Raw genomic sequence first — 13,348 nt, 5'->3', positions numbered from 1 at the left:
TCATTCTCTATGTCTGGTACATTGCAAGATTTGGAAAGAGGTTTAAAAAGAGGATAATACTACTCCAAACATCCCCCTGAACCTCTGCAAGCAGAATAAACATAGGCAGCTCTGATTCCATGCAGTTCTATCCCACTGCAACTCCTGCACCAGACTGGCCTGCAGCCAGGCCCTGCAGGCTCAGCCACTGTCTTGACCTGGATTCTCCAGCAGTATCCTCCCCTCTATGGACACACCAGGGGCAACTACAGGAACCAGAATTTGCACTGAAATAATGTGATATTTCAAGGTATTATAGTAGCAATTCCTATTCCTGGTCCACTGGAATGTGTCCCTGCCATGGCAGGAGCAATGGAAGGAGCTTTAAGGTCCCTCAAACTCAAATCATTCTGGGATTCTACAAAATGCCAAAGGCTTGTCTTCAAAGAAAAAACAACCAAGGATATAAATAATGCAATCCCAAATCCAGCCTTGGGAATGACTTCCAGACCAAGCCAACAGGGAGTGCAGATCCTGGTCTGCGGGCAGAGCACACGGCTCCGATCCCAATCCCAATTCGAGCCCAGCACACCAGCCGGATGCTGCTCACAGTTAGAAGCAGCTTCACAAGCAGCACTGGGTGTCACAGAACCAATGAAAGCCTGATTCCAAACTTCAACAGCTGCAAATGGACACAGGAGAGGAGGGGCACGGGGAGGATCCGGACCACAGGATGAACATGGCAGAGGGGACTTTGGAGAAACAAAACCACTGCGTTTAATGAACACTTCAGCCATGCAGCCCTACCTGTCACTGTTTTTATTCTGGAAGTAAAAAACCTCCAACATCAAAGTGAAAAATAATTTTGATACCTTGGCATATAATTCTGAACAGACTTGTCCCCCAAAAGTCATTAGTTTGGTGTAAATATTATTAATGGGGTCTATTAATTAGCAACACCAACGCCACGGCCGGGTGTTTTTCCAGGGCTCTCCCTGCAGTGCTTACATAAGTGTGCTCTTTAGCGATTTTTGGACTGGAACAAAATGTTTGACTCTTTCTGGGATGGAACAGAGATAAACACAGAGAAGCTCATGGATGTTAAACCCCAGTCAAGCCCTGCTTTATGTTTAAATTATCACTGTCAGAGCTGTGTAACTAAACAAATACACTTACTTGCAGTTTACTCACAACTGCCTACAAAGGGATTAAGTTAAAGAGAGAGAGAAGAGGGGTAAGACCCGTTTGTCCTGCCTGAAAATCTACATTTCCATACACAGAGATGAAATACTGTGATGGAAAGTGCTGGATTTTTAGAGATCAGAGTTCAAGGAGCTCTTGTCATATGGTGTAGGTGGTCCTTTTAGGAGCAGGGGCCTAGAATTGGTGATCCTTACAGGTCCCCTCTGGTTGGAGATGTTCTGTGATTCCACGGCCTTACAGTTAAGCCCCAGCTCTGTCCCGAGGGCAGATGCACTTCAGCCATAACTGGTGCCACCAGGTGACCACATGGTGTGCTCAGAGGATGTCTCTGGCAGCAAGAGGGACTTGGAAATGTTGGCAGAGGGGACACAGACAGAGAAAAGCATCTGTGCTGGAGCTGGGCAGCACCAAACAGCCAGGGGAGCTCAGGCAGCATAGGCACGGCAGAGCCAAAGGACATCAGACCCACCCATGCCTTGTTCAGGTGACACTGGGGACACTGAAGGTTTGCATTAACATCTTAATGGAGCCACAGCCTGACTTTAAGTGGGAGATGGGACCAGCCCAGCCCCAAAAGTCCTTTTTCAATCTTTTGCAACCAATTTCGAGACACTGCAGCAGTTTAGAGGCACAGCACTGGAAGAGGGAAACCCCGATGTCCAGGCTGTGGCTGTAAGAGTTACACCAGGGACACCGTCCTTGGCTTCTCAGCAGTGACGTGCTGCAGCTGGGATCGAGGACATCTGCAGCACCAGAGATGTTGGGTTTTGTCCCCTTTTCTAGAGCTGTGCTCCTCTGGGGCTTGGTTTTCTGCTAGCAAAACACTCCCAGGGAACACACAACAGGACAAGAAGAAATGGCCTCAGATTGTGCTAGGGGTGGCTTAGGTTGGATTTTGGGAAAAATCCTTCATGGAAAGGGTGGCCAGGCACTGACCTGGGCAGTGGCGGAGCCACTGTCCCTGAAAGTGTTAAAAAGAAGTGTGGCTGTGACACCTGGGGACATGGTTAGTACTGAACATGGCAGTGCTGGGCTGGACTAGAGCATCTGGGAGGGTGTTTCCAACACTGGTGATTCTGTGACTCTGAAATAAATATCTCAGCACTCCATGACTTCCCTGCACGCGTCGCTCCAGGCAGAGGCCAGGACTCCGTGATGCCATCACAGGGCAAAACTGGGAAGCAAACAGTGGTGTCAGCTCTGTGCCCCAGCACCCATCCTGCTGCCACACAACAGGAACTGCAGCTTTCAATGGCTGCAAATTCCAGTGTGGGAATAGCTTGGGCTGCTCTGTTGTCCTCCTGGGACAATTCCCTGAACAGTTTAAAAAATCTCCCTTCCAATGTATATTGTGGAGTATCCTGAGCTGGCAGGGACCCATCAGCATCATTGAGTCCAACTCCTGACCCTGTGCAGGGACCCCAAGGATCCCATCCTGTGAGTGCCTGAGAGCGCTGTCCAAGGAAATGGAATTTTAAGAAACTTTTTCCATCTGTGCCATTTTTACCAAAGTCAGCAAAATCTGCTATGGGCTTTATGAGACACTTTGCACTAATGGTTTTTTCCCTAGTTAATGTTGCCCATTCCTACAGGACTGGACATACAAGCAGCTCTGGGGAAGCCATACGATCCTCTGGATCCATGCCACTGCTGTGGCTAATTATCCAAATGATCCAAAGCCTCTCTGGCTAAATTGTTTCCCTGACAACATGCTGGTTTCTGGAGGATGGCACTTGGGTGAGAGGAGTTTCATCCTTCTGTGTGCTCTGAAACAACGTTTAGGACACAGAAGATTGAAAACAATTATTTTTAACCAGTTCCACATTAGCAAATTCCAATTAATTGCCTTAGCAACACACTTAAAATGTTCCACTGGAGGAAGAGAAGTTCCTCCCCTCCTATTTCTGCTGCCTGCTGGTCTCCCTGCCAAAAATATTCCAACTAAAACAAGAAAGGAAGGGAAAAATAAAGTATTGAAAATAATGAGGGAGGAAATCTCCATGAACCGACCTTGTTTGGAGGCGGGGGCCGTGGTGCCGGGGGTGCTGCCAGAGGGCTGGGAGCTCTCCACGGCTCCGAATGCCGTGGGAACGGGCTCGGGGACCTGGCTGGGCACCTGCTGGGGGGGAGGGACAACAGGGTGAGCCAGGGAACATAAAAACAGGGAGCAAAGGCAAGGGAAGATGAGACAGGGTGGGATAGAGAGGAGAAACCAAAGTCAGGGAGAATAAAGAGAAAAAATAAAGAGAAAAGATACACAGGGCAATCGGATAAATCCAAAAAGTTCATGGGAAAGGGAGGGAAAGGCAGCAGGAAAAGGGGAAAAGGATGCTCACTGTTAAGAACAGCAAGGAAGGGACAGCACAGCACTGTTATGAACATGCTTTGCTCTCCCAACACTTCTTCCAGGAGCTGCAGGAATGCTCCTCCATGCAGGACATACACCAAGGCTCCTGGATCTCTCTGTGATTTAAGTTCACTTTTGGGACTTGACTCCTTTCTCTACTGATACATTATTTCAACCCCATTAGAGATTTTAATCTATTGATTTACTCTCTCATGTATTTATCAGTAGCTGATGTGTGCAGGATGGGATGAATGGCAGACAGACGTATCTGCACACACAACACTCCTTACCCCAGGAGGAAAATCATCCCAGACTGGGAGTGGTTGGATGAAAAAAATCCCCCAGTGCTGCCCACAAGCAGCCTGGGGGGTGAGACCTGCAGGGCAAGAGGAGAATAAAACCAGCTGGGCAGCAATTGGAGGGAGAGCAGGAGTAGATTCCCAAAGAACACGGACTGAGATTGTCTGTATGGAAGAACAAAACAAAAAGGCCTGCAAAGATTGAAGGAAGACTGAGGGAGACCCAGCCTGTGGCAGACACACACATGTTAATTATCTCCCACCACTTGTGCTCAAGAAAGTTTGATAAAATCCTTTGTATTTAGTCTCAGAATCTAAGGAAGACCAAGTTAGTGCCCCAGGAACCTAAGCAGACCAGTGAAGAAGAAGCCGGTGAGCCCTGGAACTTCTTGGGTCAGGAAATGTATTTCCGTAAGAAATGTGGAAAACACTCATTTATTTTGTGGAAATGGTATTGCAAATGAAGAAATGGACCTCATGCACTGAGCCTTGCAGCTACAAAATGGAGCATTTAGAGAGTTCTTAGGAAAAAAATCCCACTGAAAATTGCTCCCCTGATTTATGATGCTCCAAGGGTTGCTCTGGATTATTCCACCCCACCACAGCCTGGACACTGAGCAAACACAACTCTGACAAACTCACTGAGACCTGGAAGAGTTTGGCCAAGTAAGTAAGAGCATTCACTCTTTAAAAAGTCATCTTCTGTGGAAGCCAATGCTGGGGAAGTACCACGAGCAGATTCTGGCCCTGAGTTTTCTTTCTCTTCCCAGCAAAAAATAGAGTGCAAATGGTGTTCTGCTAGAAATGGATAAATCATATCTCCATGTACCTCCAGCTTCTCTTGGAGGAACTTTAAAGCACTTTACTTGCTCTAAAACACATTGCAGAGGCACTGGGAAACTCCACCTAAAGCACTTTTTGATCACCATCACTGAGTAAAAGGTGCAGGAATGGCTCGAACCATGCAGCTCATCTTAGCAGCAATACTCATGTTCTGCACAATTCCAGTAACTTTTTGATACTACTCACAATTCCAACAATTTTTTGATGTTCAGCACTTAATCTACTGAGAGAAGAGGGTCCTTTGGGCTTGTGTTAGCAACGTTTTGGTTTATTTGAGTCAGTTAATAGAGTAATTCAAATCTAAAGTAAAAAAGAAAATTTGGAAATTATTATTATTATAAAAAGGTTTTTTTTTCAAATGCAGAACTTGGGACAGGGCCTGGTCTCCAGCACTTCCTGAGGACTTTTCTTCCTCTGAGTTTGTACCATTTAAATAATGAGATAACAGATTCAGAGAAGTTTTATTAGAATTTGCTGTAATACTAAAAATCTCATTGGACTGGGAGTCACTTTTGATGCTATCTTGTCAAGCCCTGAGGCTGCACACTCACATTTTGAGTGCTCAAGCAGGTGAAATCTCCCTGAGCACCCTGGTGAGCAGGGTTTGGTTCAGAGGGGTGAGCAGGGTTTGATCCACAGGGGTGAGCAGGGTGTGGTTCAGGAGGGTGAGCAGGGTTTGGTTCAGAGGGGTGAGCAGGGTTTAGTTCAGGATGGTGAGCAGGGTTTGGTTCAGGGGAGCGAGCAGGGTTTAGTTCAGGATGGTGAGCAGGGTTTGGTTCTGGGGAGTGAGCAGGGTTTGGTTCAGGAGGGTGAGCAGGGTTTGGTTCAGAGGGTTGAGCAGGGTGTGGTTCAGGAGGGTGAGCAGGGTTTGGTTCAGAGGGTTGAGCAGGGTGTGGTTCAGGAGGGTGAGCAGGGTTTGGTTCAGAGGGGTGAGCAGGGTTTGGTTCAGAGGGGTGAGCAGAGTTGGGTTCATGGGGGTGAACAGAGTTTGGTTCATGGGGGTGAACAGAGTTTGGTTCATGGGGGTGAACAGGGTTTAGTCCAGGATTGTGAGCAGGGTTTGGTTCAGGGGTTCAGCAGGGTTTGGTTCAGGAGGGTGAGCAGGCAGGGTTTGGTTCAGAGGGGTGAGCAGGGTTTGGTTCATGGGGGTGAGCAGGGTTTGGTTTGGGAGGGTGAGCAGGCAAGGTTTGGTTCAGAGGGGTAGAACAAACAGCAGCTCTGCTCCCCCTGCACTCTCGGAGGAGCTGCCCCAAGTCAGGAGCATCTCAAAAGTTATGGTTGAATATAAAAAATTTACTGACTCAAGCCTGTTCAAAACAGTACCACCCCCACTACTGCAATTCCTGAGCACAGTTATTAAGACTATTTAATTTCACCCAAGATATTAAATGTGCTCCGAAGACTTGATTTAGGGAAGCTGTTGGGACAATAATGTTAAATTTCCTGGCGTAAGTGGGCTTAAATTTTCAGTTATGTTACACTAATGAACTTATTCTGGTGAACCCATTTTCAGAGCTCTTCTGTGATTACCAAAAGTGGTTCCAAGTACCTAATGAAAAGGAAGGCTGGATATTAAACAATGGAATATTTGCATACCTTGGAGATGATTGGACATCACCATTGTTCTCTGCATATAAACTACAGCTGATCAGAATTCAGGCCTATTAACTTCCTCTTGAAACACATTTATTTCCTTCTGTTTGACTTAATTGTAGTGCCTTAAAATAGATTTCAGGATGTAAGAATGATCAGTGAAGTGCCTGGATTCGCTGCAATGTGCAGGAATACCATGGGAAATCCTGGCTGGTTCCAACTCTTGCCACTTCCAATGGGGAAAGTCGGGTAGCAAGAAGAAATTGGGAGATGATCTCACCAAGATTCCCATGTTTGGGAATCTCTACTGTCTTCTCTGAGGGAAAGTTTAGCAGGTGCCTTGCTGCTGCTTGTCCTCAGTGGGGACCAGAGGAGAACACCGGTGACAAAGCATGAGGTGATGCCTTCAGAAGACACAAGGACTTGACTGAGTTGGGAATGGCTGAAAACTGAAATCCTCCTGTCTCAGGGAGGGGTCTCTAGACCAGGCTCTCATTTCACCTCAATGATCCCTGGAATCCTGAGCTCCCACTCCTGCACAACCAGTGCTCCCAGACAGCATTGTGCTCTTGCCTCAGCATAGGATTTTCAGAAGTAAATCTATTCCCACAAGGAGAGGAAAGGAAGGTTTGAGCTCAGGAAAAGCTGTTTCACCTAAAAGCTGCCAAAAGCTGCTGACATCTAATGGGGAAGAATGTGAAAGAAGAAGAAATCACATCCCAGCAACAGCTCTGCTCTAGAGCCCAGCCATCACCTAGAGAACCTTCCTGACCTCTGACCAGGGACTTAAAGGGGTCAGTCTCAAAGGTGTACAACAAGAATTCATCAGGATTTAGGAGCTACAGAAAATTATTTGGAATATTTATAATTTTTCTCTCATCAGAAAAATGTGTTTTTAAGTTTGAATACCCAGAGACCAAATGTGTCATAAATTTACTGCAGTTCTGTGAGAAAATTCCTGAGCTCCTGATCTTCTGGTGACTCTAAACCAGCTCCACAAAGGCAGAAAGAACAGTGATGCAACTGAAGGTCTACAATCAATCACCTGTGAGACATGGACTTTCTTCAGATGCACAAGACTTAACCTCCTTTCCTACAGATATTCTGGATCTTCTTTTAACACTGAAACGCTGAAAAGCTCTGAAAATCTACTTCTGATAGAAAACCAGGGAGGGGCAATGTGCAACAGCACTGAGGCTCCACATGGACAAGTTATGGACTGCTAAGAATGATCAAATTTGGGAAAAAATAATCACAGAAGAATATGATAATTTAGGAGCATCTAGGTCTCTGAAGCAGTCAGAGGTGTGGTTGGAAGTGTGAGGGAGAGGTACAGCAAGGTAAAGGTCACAGGAGGAGGAATGCAGCTCTTCCTTACCTGAGGTGGAGTTGGGGTGGAGGTGGGTCTGACAATGGGGGGCGTGGGGTTCCTGCTTCCCCCTCCAGACATGATTTCTTCTGTTATGTCTTTGCCTCCCTGGTTTGGATCCCGGATTCGGATCTACAGGATTGAAAGAACTGGAATAATAACAAAAGAATAATTCCCACAAGTGTTCCTGGTACTGCTGTCCTTTTGGAGAGCATCGTGGGCAGCACATCTTCCCACCACACCCAGCAGGAGATGCTCTGGGATGAGCAGGAACACTGGGATGTGGCTTGTTTCCATGGCTTGGAATGCATGGCATGTCATCCCTTCATCAACACCTAATTTAATCAAAACCTAATTTAATCATCAACCACACGAGCTCAGTCTAAATATGTGCACCCTGTAATTCAAAATACAGGCTCTGCTGCTGGAACATGAGTTTCCTGCAACTGAGAAAATTTGGGAGACAGTTAAAGCTTGCCCAGAAGTGGAAAGGGCAAGAATGGAGAAAAGGCTGTACTTTATCCTGACAGGAAACTGCATGACCTTGCTAGCCCAGCTTCTGGTAAAGGAGGAAAGCAAATCAGCAATCAGGCCCAAGTTCCACCAAAACAGAGGGAATCAAACAAAAATACTGAGTGGAGGAAAAGGAAACTGAAAGAACAAACTCTAGAACTCTGCAGCATTTAGGAAAAAAAGTGGGATTTTTGAGTCTCTTCACAGCCCCAAAATGGGAAGAAAAAGTATTTTCCAAAACAAACCACTCCAGAACACTCCCTGAATCCTCAACTGACACTTGAGCCAATCCATGTCCCTGAACAGGGGGATGAGCCAGCATGTCTGGGATAATGTGAAACAGAGCTCTTCATCTCCAGTGTAAGAACTGGAGATTCTGATAGCCCTGAAGACAGAGTTCTGTGTATCTGCCCACCTTCTCCAAAGCTCTTGGCTGAACTCGAGATAGTTTCCATGCAGAAATCCAAGCAAACAACTTCAAGCAAAGCAAGAGACACCATCACCTTTTCCCAGGGCAGAGGTTCTGCTGGAAACCTCCCTGTAATTGCCCCACGGCAGGAGGTGGGAATGGTCTTTAATGTCCTTCCAAGCCAACCCTTCTGGGATTCTGAGCTATAAAATCTGTAACTGCAGAAGGGTTTTGTGATTTGCCAAACTTAGTTTGGTGGGATTGTGGGTTGTGAACACACAAACACACATACTGTACTCAAGATGCTGAGTCTGGGCTTCTCTTATTTTTGATGGAGATTTTTTAATATTTCATTAACTACAGCAACAAGGACCTGAGAGTTGGCACTAACTCCTGCCCTCTCCTCCTACTGACACAGAGTCAATGGCATTAAAAACAAGATTTCCCTGCCTGGATGTTGCACCTGTTAGCTGCAAGTTTGCAGTACTCAAATACTCAACTCATGGTGGATGTGGACATGTGCAAATTAATACATTTAACTTTAATTTTTCTCATTTCTCCAGTTGCAACACCAATTACCGAACTGAAACAGCACATTCAGAGAGAAGCATCTTGGGCATTTAAAATCCCTTTTCTGCCTCAAAGAACGCAGCTTGGCTGGCATGGAACTGCCTTAATCCCAGCTGAGCGTGTCTGATCAACTCTGCATTTCAATGGCATCAGGGATCCTGGCATGTCGTGTTTGGGATGCTGAAAAGAGACTCCTGGGGACTGAAGAGGTGACAAAAAAGCTGCTGAGAGCAGCCACCAAAAAGGCCTTTCCTGCAAGCACAGCTCGCACATTGTTCAGTTCTTCCGGTCTCCCAAATCAAGTGTCACCCCAGATCACTCTCAAAACTTCAAAGATTCAAATATTCTGCATTTTGAAACATGTCCAAGTCCCTTTATTCTTTTCTACCCCAGGAAACTGTTCTTTTAATGTTTCCAAAACACTCTCACACAAACTCTGCTGTGATTTCCTTTTCAATCCTTTACAAATGATTCATTCCCAAGTTTAAGCCCACATCATCTTTTCCTGGTTCAACCTTACATTCACCCCATATACCTTCACTGTTCGCCACCATCCACCTGTAGATGGGTTTAAATTCCATTCATCTGCCTCTCTCAAATTCCCCCCAGTGAATTAGAAAGAGAGGGAATATGCTCTCCAAACTCATATCCACCTTGATAATGTGGTCAGGTTCTTTCAGGCCTGCAAATACGTCCTTAACTTAGTGGTTTCCCACCTTTTTCAAGGCATAATATTAAATAATTTCTAATTTGTCACTTTGAATCAGTTCCCAGCATTCTCCCAAACTGCTGAGTTCACTCATTCCCACCTGGCTTCTTGGGAACACTCTAAGTAGCAGCACAAGTGAGGATTCCAGGCTTGGGGAGACCATGGTGCTTTTGTTTATGTTTATTTAAAACCAGTAAAATTATTTTCCTTTTTGACTGGCTGAGATGTTACAAACTCAGAGTGGAGAGCAGCCACAGAAAAATAGAAAATAAGGCACCATTGCAGCACTGTGCAATGTTTAATTACACTTAATCTCTGGGAATTACAAAATGACTGGTTTGGGATGGAAGGGACGTTAAGGCTCATCTTAAAGCATGGGCAGTGACACCTTCCACTGTCCCAGTGTGCTTCATCCAACCTGGCCTTGAACACTGTCAGGGATGGGGCAGCCACAGCTCCTCTGGGCACCCTGTGCCAGGGCCTTCAGTGAAAGTAAAGCTCAAGTTTAATCTTAAGAACATTATTCATGTCCTTGCACCTCCCAGCCAGGACAGACCCTGTCCTGAGTCAGCCCAGGGCCTCACTCACCGTTTTCTTCTCCCTCTTGGCAGGCGGTGGCTGCTGCTGCTGCGTAGGCACAATGATGGGTGCAGACTGGTACACAGGCTGGCTGGGGTAGAAGGGTGTTCCTGGGGCAGAACAACACAAACCAGAGGGACAAGGTCAGCTCAGGACAGAAAACCAAGCACCAGGAATAACACTGGCCAAAACTTCCAACATCTATCTGGGAGTCCTGCAGCTCCACTTCCACTGAACAGAAGCTGATGCTCCATCAAGATGAGAGATTCAGCCACTATTTCTTATTGATTTCTGTGACCAAAAATTGGCCACATACATCATCCATTTCTGAGAGGCTGTGGACACCAAAAGACCATCCCTGGACTCCTCTGCCTGACAAACAGGAAGGTTTTTTGCTGGGTTTGCTGCTGGTTTATCATGGGTTTTCTGCCTTTGTAGAGAAATTCAGTCTAACCAATACAAACAATTTGTGATGTCAACTGCAACCTATTTGGAAGCATAACCAAAAAATTTAATTACAAGCAACATTCTTGTCATGCTGCTACACACAAAAAGCACGACCACAGTGATTAGTGCAGAATCATACCATGGAGCTGATCACATTCCTAACAGCCAATATGGTTCATTATGGTCTTTTCAGTGGAATGAGAGTGGCTCAATAAATAACCAAGTGCTTTAAGACCATGCCAGAGATCGGGCGGCAAAGCAGAGCTGCCTCCTGTCCATGGATCAGGGGTCAGGGGAATGTGTAAGGTGCTGCTGGGTGTTCTCCCTTCTAGGCATGAATACTGGATGAACTGAGTGCTTGCACCTGCCTCTGGTACAATCTGATCTACTCTTCAGCTGAACTAATCTTTAACTGGGAATGAAGATCTGGATTGTGCCTGTAACCCAACAGGGAGGTCACTGGATCTCAGGCAAAGGGTGAAATCCAAGAAGGCACATTAAACCAGCCTACCATAGCCTGATTTGCAACTTCCAAGGATGCATTCCTCCTTATGAGTGACAGCTGGAAAGCCCCAGCTCGGAGCAGGCTCCCTGTCTGCATCCTCAGAGTGGGAATCTTCTCCTGTCCAAGCAGAGAGTACTGCATGACATCAAGAAGCTCTAAGTGGCACTCCTGGCTGGGCTGAATCACTCAAGAAATATCTCACTTTGAATGTCAGGGTCAGCAGAGCCACTTCAGATCTGGCCTCAAAGTCTCTATCAGCATCTCTGCAGGTTGGGAATCAAAAATTATTGCCCAGGGAAGCTGGGGCTGTCCCTAGATCCCTGGAAGTATCCAAGGCCAGGCTGGACAGGGCCTGGAGCAGCCTGGGATAGTGGAAGGTGTCCCCGCCCATGCCAGGGGGAGGCAATGAATGGGATTTAAGGTCCTTCCAACCCAAACCATCCTGGGATTTTGTGATTCTATGAACCCTGCTGATGAACAAGTATCCAAGCAGAGCCTGGGTAAGGTGAGGGAACAGGAGGAGCCTGGGATCCTGCAATGTGTGAATTGCCCTCATTTATAGTTTCCGAGAAACCAGATCTAACCACATCAGCTGCAATGTGATCCCTGCTGGAGAAGCAGCTCCAGCAGAACTCAGGGAATGACTCTCCCTTTACGAAAAGTATTTAAAAATCCCAAATCCTGAAAAGAGTAACTCCTGGGAAGAAACAGCTTCTGTGACAAGTCAAGTGCATTTGCCAGTGCCACACTCTGCTCTGCTCCCTGCCTTTGATCCCTTCCAGTTCTCCAGCACCTAACTTTCTTTCTCCTTCCTAACCACTAATCATTTCAAGGTGTTCCCCAATGCTGTACAGAAACCCCCTGACATCAGAGAATGATAAAATGCAAAATCGAGTAATAAAATTGCACGGTCCATCTTCTCAAATTTTGTCTTCCATTGTATTTTCCCTCATCACCTTCTTTAGATCCTGCCAAATTGCAATGATTTTAATATTCAGCAGCCACACTGGCCACAAATCCTGTGGTTTATGGAAAAGGCACTGCCAGCAGCAATTTCCAGGCCTGGACTGTAGATTTAGCTGTTCCCCAAACCTGGCAGCACCTGGTGAGAGACTGAGCATTCCCAGTCCCTATACACAGCAAGGAGTGGAAGGAGCAAAGCAAGGAGGGAAAGGCACAGGCAAATCCTTGGTGAAACCTTCCCTGCCTGGAAAACTCTGCAGGACAGAAAGCTCTGGCTTCACCCACTGATGCTCCACAGGCACAGCAACCTAAAGCTGAGACTGAAAGATTCCAAGATTTTCTGCAAAAAACAGGCACTTACAGGAGAGGAAAGGAGCTGGAAATGAACTTTTTCCTAATTACAGGAGCGAAGACAGATAAATGGCACTAATCAAGCAGGAAGTAGGAAAGCAGATCTGTAACAGCACAAAAAATGAGGAATGCTGGGCAATTTCCTCATCTAGTGGATCAGACTTGAAGAACCATTACAATATTTCTTCTATTTTCTGTAGGATCAACCACAAGGAAGTAGCTGCCCTGTAATTATCCTCTCTCCTATTCTGAAATTGCAATACCAGGTTCAAAGGCTTCATGGCAATCTTTCAATGATTCCCACAGACCAGATAAATAAAAAAAGGAAAAGAGGAAAAATAAGAGATCTCTCTGAATGATGCACAGTGAAGCTACTCGGTTTTTCTTTCCTCCCAAAGGGATGTCTGTGTGTGAAGAGCAAACTGCAACTCTGCCAAGGAAGCAGTACTGTTACTGTTCAGCCTGGAAGGGAATCAGTCACCGCAAGGCTCTGAAATTCCAACAGAGAATTCCCACGGGAGGCTGAGAATGTCTCTGCCCCCAACAGGTTGCAGAATGGGCAGGGAGCAGTAAGACCAAATGCATGAAAAGGCCAAGTTGCAGGGGTTACAGACTCTTCCACTGGACTAAATTGTCTTTGCAGCATCAATCCAGGGAAAAACCCGCATG

At 46.3% G+C, this 13,348-nt stretch overlaps 1 protein-coding gene across 26 annotated transcripts in view; it reads right to left on the bottom strand.

The window, feature by feature from the left end:
- The window catches only part of EIF4G3 (eukaryotic translation initiation factor 4 gamma 3), a 143,055-nt gene that overhangs the window by 46,024 nt on the left and 83,683 nt on the right, over nucleotides 1-13,348 (bottom strand). For 15 of the 26 annotated variants that reach the window (XM_033079774.2, XM_033079780.1, XM_033079777.2 and 12 more), the window contains 3 exons: nucleotides 10,423-10,523; nucleotides 7,643-7,765; nucleotides 3,193-3,301 (listed from right to left, as the gene is read on the bottom strand). In XM_033079774.2, the coding sequence (XP_032935665.1) occupies nucleotides 3,193-3,301; nucleotides 7,643-7,765; nucleotides 10,423-10,523 (333 nt within the window). The remainder of the gene's footprint in view (nucleotides 1-3,192; nucleotides 3,302-7,642; nucleotides 7,766-10,422; nucleotides 10,524-13,348) is intronic. The other 11 variants (XM_033079768.2, XM_033079767.2, XM_033079769.2 and 8 more) reach the window with 2 other exon arrangements.

Source organism: Catharus ustulatus, chromosome 24 (genome assembly GCF_009819885.2).
Source record: "Catharus ustulatus isolate bCatUst1 chromosome 24, bCatUst1.pri.v2, whole genome shotgun sequence".
Taxonomy (NCBI): Eukaryota; Metazoa; Chordata; class Aves; order Passeriformes; family Turdidae; genus Catharus; species Catharus ustulatus.
This window is presented reverse-complemented; position numbering and strand designations above follow the sequence as displayed.